This window comes from Schistocerca cancellata, chromosome 1 (genome assembly GCF_023864275.1).
Source record: "Schistocerca cancellata isolate TAMUIC-IGC-003103 chromosome 1, iqSchCanc2.1, whole genome shotgun sequence".
Lineage (NCBI taxonomy): Eukaryota > Metazoa > Arthropoda > Insecta > Orthoptera > Acrididae > Schistocerca > Schistocerca cancellata.
Genome location: NC_064626.1, coordinates 622,141,492 through 622,159,737, shown reverse-complemented (window position 1 = coordinate 622,159,737; position 18,246 = coordinate 622,141,492). Strand labels below are relative to the sequence as shown.

At 41.8% G+C, this 18,246-nt stretch overlaps 1 protein-coding gene across 2 annotated transcripts in view; it reads right to left on the bottom strand.

Moving 5' to 3' along the window:
• LOC126161977 (ATP-sensitive inward rectifier potassium channel 8-like) overlaps positions 1 to 18,246 on the bottom strand; it is a 158,676-nt gene that overhangs the window by 29,496 nt on the left and 110,934 nt on the right. For both annotated transcript variants that reach the window (XM_049918176.1, XM_049918184.1), the window contains exon 5: positions 9,671 to 9,887. In XM_049918176.1, the coding sequence (XP_049774133.1) occupies positions 9,671 to 9,887 (217 nt within the window). The remainder of the gene's footprint in view (positions 1 to 9,670; positions 9,888 to 18,246) is intronic.

Sequence of the window (18,246 nt, the reverse complement as noted above, 5' to 3'; positions counted from 1 at the left end):
AAACAGAGGCACGTCCCCGCCAGACGGCTGCGCCATGCCACTTCTGTTGGAACTGGGCCTGAGACTCACGATATCTGTGACGCATAGGTGGGTTTCTTCTGGTTCTGTTCTGTGATCGTATGCTACCGTCGTGTGTGACGTTCGGGTGAACAATAAAAGCACGTAGCCACAACACTGTTGTTCACTCACCTGCGTGTCGGCTTAATTGACAGTAGGATGAAGAAGCTTGTCAAACTCACACATTCATACCCGGTACGCTTATTTAGCTACTGACGCCTGAACATCGTACGTTGCTAATCAAGAAGTGCTCTGCCAATCGAAGGATGCACTTTGTAGTTTTAATAGCTTCTACAGTGAACAGAAATAGTCGATCCCGAATACACAATTCTACTATACAACTGTATATGCAGTACCGGTGTAAGCGTGCTTAAAGCATCACTGTCACAAACTAATCCTGCAGACTTTACACTCGAGTTCTTACTGCGTCCACATGCAACTGTTATCACAAATAAACAGGGAATGAATAGCGGAAGCTATGTTTGAAATTTTTCTACACTCAAGAGGAGTACGTCCTAGAATATAAAGTTGCCTTAAATGTTTTCAGCTAATGTCAACTGATCAGGATACTATTTACTCGCATGTCTGGATAAACAGACATTACTGACAGGCATCAGAAATTAATTCGAAATAAATTCACTTAATGAATATCTTGGCATCAGCTTTGTTAGGTACAGACGTGCAACCTATTAGCGACACACGAAAACTTGTGCCGGACCGAGACTCGAACGCAGATTTCCTGCTTATTCGAGCGGTCGCCTTAACTACTGCGGCTATCCGAGCAAAGCTCGCTTTCGACCCAAACTTCTACTGTCTACTTCCCTATCTATACCCAACACAGCTGACGCTAAGATATTCGCATTTAGCGAATCTATTTCGAATTAATTTCGGACGGCTGACGATCATTAATATCTCTTCATTCATAAACTCAAGTAAATGTTACATGCCGTGGCGCACACAAGATGATAGTATCATGGGTATCGATTCCTCATAGTCTCGCCCTTACTGGTGCGGGAAGACAGAGTAATTCTGCGAACATTAAGCATGACTGTAGGAGATTATGGCATAGGGATGCAGACAGTGTGACGTATGGAAGTGTGGGTCGGCCCATGAGGCCTATGAGGCGTATACGGATAGCTGAAGTGGATAACGCCACCGTTCACGGTGAGTGGGGAGTCTGGGCTCGAGTCCCAGTCTGGCACAAACTTACATGTCAGTAATAGGTAGTACATCTATACACTACACAGCAGATGCCTAGACATTCGGCCGGCCGGAGTGGACGAGCGGTTAAAGGCGCTACAGTCTGGAACCGCACGACCGCTACGGTCGCAGGTTCGAATCCTGCCTCGGGCATGGATGTGTGTGATGTCCTTAGGTTAGTTAGGTTTAAGTAGTTCTAAGTTCTAGGGGACGTATGACCACAGCAGTTGAGTCCCATAGTGCTCAGAGCCATTTTGAACCAAGACATTCCCATTCAGTTAATTTACTCGTATTTCGAATTGATCAGGATGAGTTTGGGGACGTTCATACACGCAATAAGTGAGTTTTGTGTTAGTTATTCACTTCACCAATTTCGCATCACTTGAAAAGTAGAGAGAAACATGCTTCCTTAAAAAAGGCTTCTGCCTCAGCAGTTTTACTGTATAGCTACTGTTTATCCGCTATTAATAGCTAAATATTTGCTAGATTACAATGGTATTTCATAAAGAAAATGTTTTCTTACATCTGTAAATGCTGAGTGCTATGTATAGCAATTTTATTGGTTGTTGTGTAACTTTACAAAGAACGCTACTATTTCCCACTAAGAATTTTTCAGTCCTTGAATCTGGAGAGGTTGTTCAAAGCAAGTGTCGAATACTATGGAGGTGCTAATACTCACCGAAACAACAAAAATAATTCCAGTAAACATGCGACCAGAAATGCATACTTTCTGAGATAAGACCTATAAACATGGGTCCAGAAATGCATACTTTCTGCCATACACACTGTTACAGGAGGTGTTCAACGTGGCTTCCATTTATGACAATGCATCCCCGTGCTCTCCGACGTAAGAAAGAATTCCCGGTTATTGTTGTACATGCTAGCACGCATTGAAGACGAGTCCCCGTAGTGTCCGCACATCTTTGATTGGCGTGACATAGGCCAATTCGTACAAGTATCCCTATAACCAAAAGTCTAGGGGATTGAGGTCTGGGGAACGAGCAGGCCAAGGTCTGCCCGCAGCCCCCGACCAATCCAAAGGTCCTGAAAGGCCTGTGTCTGATGTTCGCGCACAATGTGACGAAAGTGGGCTGGTGCGCCATCACGCATGAGCCACATTTGTATTCGTTGCTGAAATGCCACAGCCTCCAGCAAGGTAGGCAATACATTAATGACAAAGTTCAGATAACGAGGCCCAGTTAACCTTTGTGGTAGCGCTATGGCGCTATTACTCTATCATCAAGCACACCTGCCCAAACATTGATTGAGAATCGATGTTGATGCCCATACATGCTGGTTATGGAAACTCACATCACCATCTCTTGTGAAACCTGCCTCATCGGTAAATAAAATCTTGGATGTGAACAGTGGATCTGCGGCACACTTCTGCAACAGCCGTTGACAGAACCGCCGTCCGTCATGATGACCCTGTGACCTTAGGGCCTGAACGCGCTGTAGATGACATGGGCACAGCAGTTGTTCATGAAGTACCCTCCAGATAAGAGCGTGAAACACGCTTTCTGCTGCTGTGAGTCGTCGCACACTGGTCCCAGGTGTTTCTTCCAATAAACGCAGCAAACGCTCCTCTATGTCAGACGTGTGGACTGTGTGGTGCCTTCCACCGTCAGTCTTCCGAGGTGCAAGGGTACTTCTGTCCCTCAGACGCTAGAAAAGTCTGCCGAACAGCTTATCACAGGGCACTCTGCGCTGTGGATATTTTTCAGCATAGTGGGCACGGGCTCACCTTGCAGAATATCATATCATATCAACCATTTCAGTTGCCGGGTAGCAGCCTTCCACTGCTAACAAGTGGTGGAAGAAAGAAAATGTAGATGTATTAAACCATCTGTACGCACAAACAGTGCGATAACAGTTAACACGTAAGTGAATCCTTGGAATAATGTAATACACCATGTGACGCTCCCAAGACTGACAGTACTGAATAGTAAGGCACACAAACACGACGAAAACTAACGTGGCCTACAAAACGACCCGAACCACACAACTGACTGCAGATCACCTAATGGTATGTAGAGTAGTGTGAATAAGACCTCTTCATACACTGCCGACACATTTGACGACACGCCAGTGCATCGACTGTGTTAATATCCGCAACCAAGCGTTGCGCAGCGCTTCGTATAACCACGTATTTATCTCACAAAGTATGCGTTTATTGGACTTATTTTTCTTGTTTAGATGAGCACTACTACCTCTCAAAGAATTCGACACTTTTTAGTATCGTCTATATTCAGATAATTTGTAGAAAGAGCTGTCAATGAGAAATGTTTTTAATTGCTGGGATTCCCAATTTCTTTCTTTATTAGTAATTAGTTGGATCATCCCACTACACTACGCAGCGCTATTCTGAACACTAGACAAGGAGTCGTGGTCTACATGAAAATTGTTTTTGTGTCTTTTATTAGTAAACCACAGTTCAGTCGAAACCAACTTTTATTATCAGTAACGAAAACCATTACGGAGTAAATTTATTGGGAATTTCGTGCAAGTATTCCTTAAAAAAGCTTAACACAATATTCTTATTGTTCGCTTTTGCTGAACAAACACCTCATTTATTTTAGGTGAACGACCCCAGAAGATTCTGTAAGACAACTGGAAGCGAAAATATGCAAAATCAGCCAGCGCTCTCGACTTTGGACCAACACATTGAGCGATAACACCGTAAACTGAGAATCATAACAGGATGAGTCAAAAAGGATTTTGCAACTTTGTGATGACAAATTTTTTGAGACATCTTACAGCGTTGGATGAATCATTTTCTAGCAAACAACCTCAAGTTTGATTCACAGAGTGGATCAGTACACCATTCCGCCACCAGGAGCACCATCATTGTGCACAGCTAAAATGGCTACTTCCACTGGTGCGGAGCGTTCTCACTGTGTTTTGTGTATCTGGAATACTTGAAAATTTATTAATTCGACAGATCGATGAATATGACCGAGATGGGATGGTTTACTACCAGCAAGACGTTGCACCACGTCATTTTTTCGTGGAAGTTTAAGGTTTCATCTAGAGCCGCTTCCCACGTCGATAGATTGGCCGTGAAGGGCCAAACACATGGCCACCTCGCCCGCCAGACTTGGCAGCACAGGGTTTCTTTCTTTGGGGTTTCATTAACAACCGTGTGTTTGTTCCTCCCCTATAAGCCTGTAAAACCGCATCTACGCTGCCGTTGCACAAGTTACATCCTATTTGCTGCAACGAGTGTGGGAAGAAACTGATTACTGGTGGAATGTTTGCTATATCACAAATGGCAATCACATCGAACCGAAATTATGACACTTCTGTGAAACTTCTGTTTCTGTGTGAAACTTGAAAGTGATTGTTACAAAGTGGCAAATCTATCGATTCTGTAAGTTATTTCAAAAAATTTCTATATCATTCCAAAATTGTAAAGTCCTATTTGATTGACCCTGTATATTATTTCTCAATGGTGTTTTTAGTCGGTACGCTTCATCTACCATATTACTTAATTAAAATTAATGATTGATACATCATGTCCACGATTTTGTTCATCACTAATGACGAAAATTACACAATTAGTTTAAACTTATTGCTTTTGTTAAAAATATTTTGAAAACATTGTGGCTTTTCACCATCATATGTACACTCGTATTCTGTTCTGCCAATATATCTGAGTTGTGGACAACATTTTAGGACGTTCAGAAAATTTTCAGGGTCAGCTCACGTCATCTGAAGGCTAAAACTGCACACCATTGGGATTGGAGAATATTTTTAAATATTATGGTAAACCCTGCCAACAATTCAGCCTGCCGACACCTGTTGTAGCCGCGCGGGATTAGCCGAGCGGTCTAGGGCGCTACCGTCATGGACTGTGCGGCTGGTCCCGGCGGAGGTTCGAGTCCTCCCTGGGGTATGGGTGTGTGTGTTTGTCCTTAGGATAATTTAGGTTAAGTAGTGTGTAAGCTTAGCGACTGATGACCTTGGAGTTAACTTCCATAAGATTTCACACAAAAAAATGGTTCAAATGGCTCTGAGTACTGTGGGACTTAACATCTATGATCATCAGTCCCCTAGAACTTAGAACTACTTAAACCTAACTAACCTAAGGACCGCACACAACACCCAGCCATCACGAGGCAGAGAAAATCCCTGACGCCGCCGGGAATCGAACCCGGGAACCCGGGCGTGGGAAGCGAGAACGCTACCGCACGACCACGAGATGCAGGCGATTTCACACACATTTGAACATTCGACACCTGTTGTGATCGTCGCATAACACACAAAAGAAGCCTATAAAGTAGAAGAACAGTGTACGAATGGCAAGACAGCTTATGAGAAGCGAAACGAAGAACAGAACGCAATAGCTGAGAAAGTCCTACGTTCTGTGAGAAATACGATCCCAGTTGTTACTTCACTGACAGACTGGAAGGCCCAGGTGAAACATTTGTCTATAAAACTGTGTGTCACAGTTTGCTGCCAGTTCAGGGGGACACGCATCACATGGGTTTTACCCATCTTAAACACATCGGTCTCACCGATTCGCACTCACACCATGGATGCACGGCTTCTCTGTGACTCCGACCTCTTCGAACAGAATACGAGTGTACATATGATGGTGAAAAGCCACAATGTTTTCAAAATATTTTTAACAAAAGCAATAAGTTTAAACTAATTGTGTAATTTTCGTCATTAGTGATGAACAAAATCGTGGACATGATGTATCAATCATTAATTTTAATTAAGTAATATGGTAGATGAAGCGTACCGACTAAAAACACCATTGAGAAATAATATACAGGGTCAATCAAATAGGACTTTACAATTTTGGAATGATATAGAAATTTTTTGAAATAACTTACAGAATCGATAGATTTGCCAGCGGTTCCCAAACACGCTCCAAGAGCTATCAGTTGACTTTTAAGATACATCATGAATGGTGTCCTCCCTTATGGAAGCAAAATAATTCTGTTTGATCGAGATTTCCGTCAAGTATTACTGGTCTTTAGATATTCCAAGAGAAACTACAGTTAAACGATCATATTTACGGTCTCAATTTAAAAACCTTAAATTGACTCAAAATATGAGGACAAATTGCGATCACGTTTTTACTCGATAGTTGCTAAATTGGGTCTCGGTGATGAAAAAAATCAGATTACTCCAATGCAGCGATCAAAAATCCTAAACGTTGTTAATGTATTTACGCCAGTTTCTTACCACCGTATTCAATGCCACAGAAATCAGTGAACGAAATGTTTCGAAATTCTATCCAACGGCAGTTCTATCTCCAACAACTGATGATTTTAATCACAATTAATTAATACATCATTTCCAATTTGTTATCTGGAGAGACAAAGGTTTATCTCAGTTCTGATTCTGTCCAGCTTGAAGAAATAAACAAAGTTCAATTTTACCCGGTAGAAATCTTGAACTCTTTTAATCCTTCTATTTCACCACCTTGAGAACTGCTTTTAAAGATATATGCTGTTATTATGTTAGTTAGAAATACTAACACTGATCAGGGAGTGATTAAACAATGGTGCAAGATTAGAGGCAACGTACATATTTGAGTACATCATCACCGTTAAATTCACTGACTCCGATAAAACTGTGCTCATACTCCATAATACCGTCTCTTCCAAACATTAAGAAAGAAATCCCCAATAAAATTAGCCTACGCTAAGACCATTAACAAAGCACAAAGTCAGACGCTTCAAAGGGCAAAATTGTATCTAGCAGAACCTGTTTTTCCGCATGGACAGTAACACATGGCTTTTTGACGAGCTCGAAAATTCTATGATTTTATATTTGTGTTAAAGATATATACAGCCAAAAAGTAACACACATTATAATTGCTGAAACTGTTTTCAAAGAAATTTTGTAAAGTAAAGAATTTTTTAAAAAATCAAGTTAATCTGATAAACAGAATATTTGCTTTCCATACGTTTTACAATTAACTCTATTGTATGCATAATTATACTGATTTTTTAATGAGACTAATATTTGTTACTGCTATTCAAAAGGTAATGGCTTTTGTTAATAAATACTTGCATTTACTTACTTCTTCATTACTCAATTACACGTCGATGACTGATCAGGATACAGTGCTAATTATTCGCGCAGGTCAACTAGTCATGCTTAGTTTATCTACGTACTGCCTCCACTTTAACTTATCCAGATGGATCTGAAAGAATTTTACAAAGAGTGTTTCATTTAATTTGTAGCCATTAAAGTCTACTTCTGGTGCTACAAAACAAAAAGGCCCAGTCCATTTCACCTTTATCACTGGGCTTCCCCATTTTGTTTCGGCCTCTCTATCGTTGTGGTATGGTAAGTGGCAGAGTAGTGTGTGTAGATATATACCAGCAAATAAGGTAAGTCAGGGTGATATGGTGAATCGGGTGAACTGGTGAATTGCTTTAATTCTTTACTGGTTAAACAACTGTCTCTGTATGTCTGCATGCCAACAGTCTCGGATCATCTGTGCAATGTGCACGTGTTGAAAACCAGCTCCGTTTTAAAAACCGTAAGTACTTTGTACAAAACTGTTTTCGATGCTAAATAATTTTTATATGCTGCACGCATTTGTAGATGTTACTTCAGGTAGCGTAGTCTGCGGGGTATTTTTTGATATATTCTGCCTTCTTATACTGCTTATGTACTACATAACCCAGAAATCATTGCGTTTAGTGTTTTGAACTTCTTGCCGCGCTATTCACCATTTCACCCAAAGCAAATGGGAGAAATGGTGATCTGGGCCAGGGGTGATGCAGTGAAGGACTTTTCTTATGTGTAAAGTGTAAAGCTTTTATTTAGGTACATTCCAACCAGGGTTTTTGACAAGTCATGAAATGTTAGCGTTTCCTATCCCATGCGAGAGTTATATAGTGTTTTATCCGACGTCTCAATACAATCGTTAATTTAAAAATTAGTTTTTATATTTTTTTGCGAGTACAGTTTGATTTGTCAGTGATTAAAAAAGTAAGTGTTCTAACTACCGCCATTGTTCCAGGCTAAGATGCCTACATTTTACAAAAGACAAAAAGGATCCAGCTGTGCTGATTGGACAGAGGAGCAACTTAACGATGCCGTAAAAGCGGTGCAAAATGGAATGAGCCTGAATAAAGCCTCAAAGGAGTTTCACGTTCCATGGTCAACGCTGAAGAGACGATTAGCGAACGGGTGCTTTACGAAAAAACCTTTGGGTGGGTCGCCTGTACTAACACAAGAATGTGAGAAAAAGTTGGTAAAACATTTCATAAAATTACAAAACTTCGGATTTGCACCGACAAGGACAGAAGTACGTACCATGGCATATAAACTAGCTGAGAAATATAACCAACATCACAAATTTAACCGAGAAAAGGAAATTGCTGAAATGGACTGGCTACATTTATTCTTAAAAAGAAATCCGGAACTCTCGATCCGCAAATCGACAACCTGCGAAACAGAAAACGACAAAATGAGTCAGTGAAGAGTAGAGCAAATGCTAAACACAGCAAAAGTTCTGACATGGAAGACGTGTTACTTTAAAAACGATGACCAAAGGAGAAACCGTAACCAAAGGAAAAACCGTAACCAAAAGAAAAACCGTAACCAAAGAGACTACCAAAGGAATTATGAAAAAGAAGCAGCCTAAGAAACGAAAAGCGTCTACCACTGACACCGAATCCGACTCGACACTGGATATCCAATTGCACGACGATGACGACGACGCGGATGATGAAGAGTGTTGTTGTGTAGGGTGCGGTGAACTGTACAGTTGCACTAAAAAGGATGTGGATTGGATCAAATGTATTAGCTGCCAACGTTGGCTGCATGAAGACTGTTCAAAATATGAATCTATGAGTGACGTATGTGGCAAAAAGCAGGGGAAATAAGTTCACTATTTCACCCATAGGGCATACATGGGTGAAATTGATAAAAATAAGTTTTTTTTAACTTTTGTAGTGCTTTAAAGAGGACGTGGTACTGTTAATGTGTTACTTATGTATTTTGTGAAAGGAGAGTGTTTTTATTTTGTTTAAATAAACAATTTGTTGTCTTCTACGAGGCCCAAATTTTTTGTTCACCATATCACCCTGATTTACCCTAAACAGAACATGATTACGTAACTTTATTTTTCTTGGTGATAATTAAAACTTCAGTCAACCCCGTATAACACAGCAAAAGTTCTGACATGGAAGACGTGTTACTTTAAAAACGAATAGTCTCGTGTACAGGACGAGGTTTAAGTGGTGTGACTGGACCTGTGGCCAGTGAAGGGCACCTTACACCAAACTGCTGCTCAGCCCTGTCAGGGTAATCGGAAGAGAGGACAGGAAATGATAAAAAAATTACTCTTGTTGCCGGTTTCTTGCAGTACTTGTAACTTCTGAAGGTAGACTAATGTCAAGAGGGATTAATATGCGCGAGCTACAAGCGCGATACGCACCTCCAGGTCGGAGGCAGCCATGTCAGCGGCAGACATGCGGTAGAGCGGCGAGCGGGCGTCGATGCGGTGCACGACGGTCTCCGGCCAGAGCAAGAAGAAGCGCCGGTTCCCCACCTCGTGTCGCAGCTCCGTGTGGTACGGCAGAAGATGCTCGCCCTCGGGCGTCTTCCTCTCGCCCACCAGCAGAATGTTCATCTTCGCTTCGATGATGTGAGACCTGCGTAGCCGAAAGCGCACCTTAAGACATCCTGTATGCGATCCATTACTGTGTCACAAAAATCTTCCTAAGTTATGTTGAGAGCTGGAAAAGTACAGTATGTAGCACTATATTAAATATTGAAATTGCTCCTCCCATCACCATCATCCCCCCCATGAACCATGGACCTTGCCGTTGGTGGGGAGGCTTGCGTGCCTCAGCGATGCAGATAGCCGTACCGTAGGTACAACCACAACGGAGGGGTATCTGTTGAGAGGCCAGACAAACGTGTGGTTCCTGAAGAGGGGCAGCAGCCTTTTCAGTAGTTGCAGGGGCAACAGTCTGGATGATTGACTGATCTGGCCTTGTAACAATAACCAAAACGGCCTTGCTGTGCTGGTACTGCGAACGGCTGAAAGCAAGGGGAAACTACGGCCGTAATTTTTCCCGAGAGCATGCAGCTTTACTGTATGATTAAATGATGATGGCGTCCTCTTGGGTAAAATATTCCGGAGGTAAAATAGTCCCCCATTCGGATCTCCGGGCGGGGACTACTCAAGAGGACGTCGTTATCAGGAGAAAGAGAACTGGCGTTCTACGGATCGGAGCGTGGAATGTCAGAACACTTAATCGGGCAGGTAGGTTAGAAAATTTAAAAAGGGAAATGGATAGGTTAAAGTTAGATATAGTGGGAATTAGTGAAGTTCGGTGGCAGGAGGAACAAGACTTCTGGTCAGGTGACTTTAGGGTTATAAACACAAAGTCAAATAGGGGTAATGCAGGAGTAGGTTTAATAATGAATAGGAAAATAGGAATGCGGGTAAGCTACTACAAACAGCATAGTGAACGCATTATTGTGGCCAAGATAGATACGCAGCCCACACCTACTACAGTAGTACAAGTTTATATGCCAACTAGCTCTGCAGATGACGAAGAAATTGAAGAAATGTATGATGAAATAAAAGGAATTATTCAGATAGTGAAGGGAGACGAAAATTTAATAGTCATGGGTGACTGGAATTCGAGTGTAGGAAAAGGGAGAGAAGGAAACGTAGTAGGTGAATATGGATTGGGGCTAAGAAATGTAAGGGGAAGCCGCCTGGTAGAATTTTGCACAGAGCACAACTTAATCATAGCTAACACTTGGTTTAAGAATCATGATAGAAGGTTGTATACATGGAAGAACCCTGGAGATACTAAAAGGTATCAGACAGATTATATAATGGTAAGACAGAGATTTAGGAACCAGGTTTTAAATTGTAAGACATTCCCAGGGGCAGATGTGGACTCTGACCACAATCTATTGGTTATGAACTGTAGATTAAAACTGAAGAAACTGCAAAAAGGTGGGAATTTAAGGAGATGGGACCTGGATAAACTGAAAGAACCAGAGGTTGTAGAGAGTTTCAGGAAGAGCATAAGGGAACAACTGACAGGAATGGGGGAAAGAAATACAGTAGAAGAAGAATGGGTAGCTTTGAGGGATGAAGTAGTGAAGGCAGCAGAGGATCAAGTAGGTAAAAAGACGAGGGCTAGTAGAAATCCCTGGGTAACAGAAGAAATATTGAATTTATTTGATGAAAGGAGAAAATATAAAAATGCAGTAAATGAAGCAGGCAAAAAGGATTACAAACGTCTCATAAATGAGATCGACAGGAAGTGCAAAATGGCTAAGCAGGGATGGCTAGAGGACAAATGTAAGGATGTAGAGGACTATCTCAATAGGGTTAAGATAGATACTGCCTACAGGAAAATTAAAGAGACCTTTGGAGATAAGAGAACCACTTGTATGAACATCAAGAGCTCAGATGGAAACCCAGTTCTAAGCAAAGAAGGGAAGGCAGAAAGGTGGAAGGAGTATATAGAGGGTCTATACAAGGGCGATCTACTTGAGGACAATATTATGGAAATGGAAGAGGATGTAGATGAAGATGAAATGGGAGATACGATACTGCGTGAAGAGTTTGACAGAGCACTGAAAGACCTAAGTCGAAACAAGGCCCCTGGAGTAGACAACATTCCATTGGAACTACTGACGGCCTTGGGAGAGCCAGTCCTGACAAAACTCTACCATCTGGTGAGCAAGATGTATGAAACAGGCGAAATACCCTCAGACTTCAAGAAGAATATAATAATTCCAATCCCAAAGAAAGCCGGTGTTGACAGATGTGAAAATTACCGAACAATCAGTTTAATAAGCCACAGCTGCAAAATACTAACACGAATTCTTTACAGACGAATGGAAAAACTAGTAGAAGCCGACATCGGGGAAGATCAGTTTGGATTCCGTAGAAATACTGGAACACGTGAGGCAATACTGACCTTACGACTTATCTTAGAAGAAAGATTAAGGAAAGGCAAACCTACGTTTCTAGCATTTGTAGACTTAGAGAAAGCTTTTGACAATGTTGACTGGAATACTCTCTTTCAAATTCTAAAGGTGGCAGGGGTAAAATACAGGGAGCGAAAGGCTATTTACGATTTGTACAGAAACCAGATGGCAGTTATAAGAGTCGAGGGGCATGAAAGGGAAGCAGTGGTTGGGAAGGGAGTGAGACAGGGTTGTAGCCTCTCCCCGATGTTATTCAATCTGTATATTGAGCAAGCAGTAAAGGAAACAAAAGAAAAATTCGGAGTAGGTATTAAAATCCATGGAGAAGAAATAAAAACTTTGAGGTTCGCCGATGACATTGTAATTCTGTCAGAGACAGCAAATTACTTGGAAGAGCAGTTGAACGGAATGGACAGTGTCTTGAAAGGAGGATATAAGATGAACATCAACAAAAGCAAAACGAGGATAATGGAATGTAGTCGAATTAAGTCGGGTGATGTTGAGGGTATTTGATTAGGAAATGAGACACTTAAAGTAGTAAAGGAGTTTTGCTATTTGGGGAGCAAAATAACTGATGATGGTCGAAGTAGAGAGGATATAAAATGTAGACTGGCAATGCCAAGGAAAGCGTTTCTGAAGGAGAGAAATTTGTTAACATCGAGTATAGATTTAAGTGTCAGGAAGTCATTTCTGAAAGTATTTGTATGGAGTGTAGCCATGTATGGAAGCGAAACATGGACGATAAATAGTTTGGACAAGAAGAGAATAGAAGCTTTCGAAATGTGGTGCTACAGAAGAATGCTGAAGATTAGATGGGTAGATCACGTAACTAATGAGGAAGTATTGAATAGGATTGGGGAGAAGAGAAGTTTGTGGCACAACTTGACCAGAAGAAGGGATCGGTTGGTAGGACATGTTCTGAGGCATCAAGGGATCACCAATTTAATATTGGAGGGCAGCGTGGAGGGTAAAAATCGTAGGGGGAGACCAAGAGATGAATACACTAAGCAGATTCAGAAGGATGTAGGATGCAGTAGGTACTGGGAGATGAAGAAGCTTGCACAGGATAGAGTAGCATGGAGAGCTGCATCAAACCAGTCTCAGGACTGAAGACCACAACAACAACAACATCACCATCAAATAACGGAAGCTATTACTAGGTGCCATTGAATCCTACGTGTTTCATAGCAATATCTTCCGATAAGAATTTGTTTATTATAGAAGTAGTTTCGGTTCACAGACCATCACAAGGCGTAACGAAGAAATTACACTAACAAAGGCGATATAATTTTCAATGTCAATAAAGTTCACCAGAAACTTTAAGATGTTTTATTTTATTAGTTGCTTTCAGACTAAAATGAAATATCTTAAAGTATACGGCTGTTGAGGAATTTCATTGACGTTGAAAATTACTTACCAGCCGATGTTCCCTGGCCATGATGGACCAACGCAGAAGGCTATATAACGTCATGATTCCCAGCCAAGAGCTGCCGATAAAAATTTCTGTTTTACGGAAGCAGTTTCGATCCACAGACCATCATCAGGAATGATTATATCTCCTTTGTTGGAGTAAATTCTTTGTTGTGCCTTGCGATGGTCTGTGGACCGAAACTGCTTGTATAATAAATTAATTATCATCAGTAAATATTGGCTATATCAATATTCTCAAGTTCCATCCAGCTCTCTCTTTCTTTTCCTTTATTTCTCTATCTTCAGCCCAAATTTTTCCCTCCAGCTTTGTTCTCATACTGCACTTCTTTGTGGGTACGTCTTGTTGCTTCAGGACTACTTGCCTTTCGGATGTTTGCCACGACGTTGGATAATTTTTCTGTTGTTTTTCTGGGTTTTAGTCTGTAGACATCTTACCTTCTTTTTGGGCTAAGAAACTTTCTCCAATTTAAGGTTCCTTTCTAGGAGTATTTTACATGTGGCCTTTCATGTCAAATGAGAGTTCCTGTGGGTTTCTGGTATGATATTTGTGTTGTAGTGCCATTTTTTGTTTTAGATGTCGTGAATTATTCTGTAGGCCAAGTGAATTTTTGCAGGCAAATTTTCTGTGACGTTTCCTTCTCCTCTAGCAAATTCTAGGTACTTGATTTACGCGATTCCTGCGGTTCGACCATATTTTGTGGACAGTTTTTGGCTGTCAAGGTTTGAACACGTCAATTGAGTTCTTGGTATGACTGTTATTATTATTATTATTATTGCTCTTATAACCTAGTGTATCGTGACTCAAAAGAACTTTTATTCATAGTTGCGACAGTAAGTTAACCTTACCATAAACAGATAAACTTTATACGCAACTGTTGTCACCTTGGCGCCCTCGATCAAGTGATCAGCACCCAACTGTAAGCACCCTCGCAAGCCTTCGCAAGCAATCCATTATAGTGTGGTTGGTTGCGAGCACTGTGTCACAGGGACACAAAATGGTTCAAATGGCTCTGAGCACTATGCGACTTAACTTCTGAGGTCATCAGTCGCCTAGAACTTAGAACTACTTAAACCTAACTAACCTAAGGACATCACACACATCCATGCCCGAGGCAGGATTCGAACCTGCGACCGTAGCGGTCGCGCGGTTCCACACTGTAGTGCCTAGAACCGCTCGGCCACTCCGGCCGGCCACAGGGACAAAGATCCTCTGTGACTGGCACAAGTTGCTCAGTCTCTGTACGGTTCGGTACTGGTATGTTATGACAATTTTGTTGTACAGGGCACTTTGCAACTACTTAGCGAAGCTACTTAAGAAAAAAGACATTAAAATGTATTCAAATATCGTACTACTAGTGATGATGTATGAATTTAACAAAAGTAATGTGGCTCGTTTATCGTGGATATTTGGTATTATGCACAAGAGATCGAGGATAAGAAAATAATCCGCTCCGTGAGATCACGTTTAGGTACATCAATTCTCCGACAGAATACTGCGAAAAACAATCTGATAGGAAATGCATTAACAAAAGTGTCGAAGCTGAGGAATATACCAAACTGTGTGTCTCGTAACTCTACATGCTGATAAATTTGCATGTGTGCAGGTAAAATAATTCCAATCGGCTGGAATTCGCACGCATATATAGAAAGCAAAAATACTACAGTATAAACCTCTGACCAGGTAAATAAAATGAAAGTCCAAGACGCAATTCTTCCTTATTAACATGTTACCAGTTTTGGCGTACTGGCCATGATCATACCGATTCTTAAAAAGCCTAAGTTTCCATAAGCGAAATAATAATATAAATGCCATGGTAGGATTACAAAATTTTCGGAGACCTATATGGGTAACAATGAAAGAATCATAAGGCCAGACACCAGAATATGGCAGTACCGAGCAGGATATTACTAACTAACAGGAACATGTAACATCACACTAGTGATTTCTTGCAAATAAACATGCCAAAGAACTGCTGACCGTAGTTTAGAAAAAGTACAGAACGCATATGAAGTAAAAGAAAATATGTATTTCTTCTGCAATGCAGTGTGTTGACTGGACTGCTCTGTCGTATGAATTAATGAATTTTTCCTAATGATAGCCGGGTCCTTTCTCTTTCTCATTTTCCTGCCCTTTATCCCGCAATCACGGGACCGGCATGTTAAGTTTTGGATTTGAGGATGTTAGTGATAGAGGGCGGTCTGATACCCTTCCTGTCGCTACCAGTTTTCCCCCTCCCCGCCTCCAGGAGTTTTCGAATGTTTTGTAGGTGTGTGCAGATCATGTAACTGAGGCAGCACGTTTGTTCTGGCTCGATACTCAGCTATTCGGATGTAGGAAACCACCCAAACCACATCCAGGCTGGCCAGCACACCGGTTCACGTCATTAATGCTCTGGGCTGATCCGATTCGGGGCCGGCGCTTCTCCCCGAATCCCGGAAGTGGTGTGATAATGCCTGCGGCTATTTGGGTGTGTTACCGGGCCCATATAAATAAACCAAAATAAACGCTAAATCAGAACATTTCTAATCGCGTACTCTAAGCTGACACCCGGCATGGTGGCGGATTGGAGCGACCGTATAAGCTAGAATCCCTTACGATTTCCCCCAACAGCCAACGCGCCGAGTGTGAGCCTGATTGCCACCATCAGGCAATGCGTCCACTGTCAGCTTGTACTGTGCGGACAATGGTATAACGTAATATGTAGCGTACTCGATTCCGAGATAGGCAGCCGGCGGTTTATCGACCCGTGGGCTGGTACTCCGACCAACCTCCGCGTCGTCCTTGGGCGATTTTCTACATCTACATCTACATCTATACTCCGCGAGCCACCTTACGGTGTGTGGCGGAGGGTACTTATTGTACCACTATCTGATCCCCCCTTCCCTGTTCCATTCACGAATTGTGCGTGGGAAGAACGACTGCTTGTAAGTCTCCGTATTTGCTCTAATTTCTCGGATCTTTTCGTTGTGATCATTACGCGAGATATATGTGGGCGGTAGTAATATGTTGCCCATCTCTTCCCGGAATGTGCTCTCTCGTAATTTCGATAATAAACCTCTCCGTATTGCGTAACGCCTTTCTTGAAGTGTCCGCCACTGGAGCTTGTTCAGCATTTCCGTAACGCTCTCGCGCTGACTAAATGTCCCCATGACGAATCGCGCTGCTTTTCGCTGGATCATGTCTATCTCTTCTATTAATCCAACCTGGTAAGGGTCCCATACTGATGAGCAATACTCAAGAATCGGACGAACAAGCGTTTTGTAAGCTACTTCTTTCGTCGATGAGTCACATTTTCTTAGAATTCTTCCTATGAATCTCAACCTGGCGCCTGCTTTTCCCACTATTTGTTTTATGTGATCATTCCACTTCAGATCGCTCCGGATAGTAACTCCTAAGTATTTTACGGTCGTTACCGCTTCCAATGATTTACCACCTATGGCATAATCGTACTGGAATGGATTTCTGCCCCTATGTATGCGCATTATATTACATTTATCTACGTTTAGGGAAAGCTGCCAGCTGTCGCACCATGCATTAATCCTCTGCAGGTCTTCCTGGAGTACGTACGAGTCTTCTGATGTTGCTACTTTCTTGTAGACAACCGTGTCATCTGCAAATAGCCTCACGGAGCTACCGATGTTGTCAACTAAGTCATTTATGTATATTGTAAACAATAAAGGTCCTATCACGCTTCCTTGCGGTACTCCCGAAATTACCTCTACATCTGCAGATTTTGAACCGTTAAGAATGACATGTTGTGTTCTTTCTTCTAGGAAATCCTGAATCCAATCACAAACCTGGTCCGATATTCCGTAAGCTCGTATTTTTTTCACTAAACGTAAGTGCGGAACCGTATCAAATGCCTTCCTGAAGTCCAGGAATACGGCATCAATCTGCTCGCCAGTGTCTACGGCACTGTGAATTTCTTGGGCAAATAGGGCGAGCTGAGTTTCACATGATCTCTGTTTGCGGAATCCATGTTGGTTATGATGAAGGAGATTTGTATTATCTAAGAACGTCATAATACGAGAACACAAAACATGTTCCATTATTCTACAACAGATTGACGTAAGCGAAATAGGCCTATAATTATTCGCATCTGATTTATGACCCTTCTTGAAAATGGGAACGACCTGCGCTTTCTTCCAGTCGCTAGGTACTTTACGTTCTTCCAGCGATCTACGATAAATTGCTGATAGAAAGGGGGCAAGTTCTTTAGCATAATCACTGTAGAATCTTAAGGGTATCTCGTCTGGTCCGGATGCTTTTCCGCTACTAAGTGATAGCAGTTGTTTTTCAATTCCGATATCGTTTATTTCAATATTTTCCATTTTGGCGTCCGTGCGACGGCTGAAGTCAGGGACCGTGTTACGATTTTCCGCAGTGAAACAGTTTCGGAACACTGAATTCAGTATTTCTGCCTTTCTTCGGTCGTCCTCTGTTTCGGTGCCATCGTGGTCAACGAGTGACTGAATAGGGGATTTAGATCCGCTTACCGATTTTACATATGACCAAAACTTTTTAGGGTTCTTGTTTAGATTGTTTGCCAATGTTTTATGTTCGAATTCGTTGAATGCTTCTCTCATTGCTCTCTTTACGCTCTTTTTCGCTTCGTT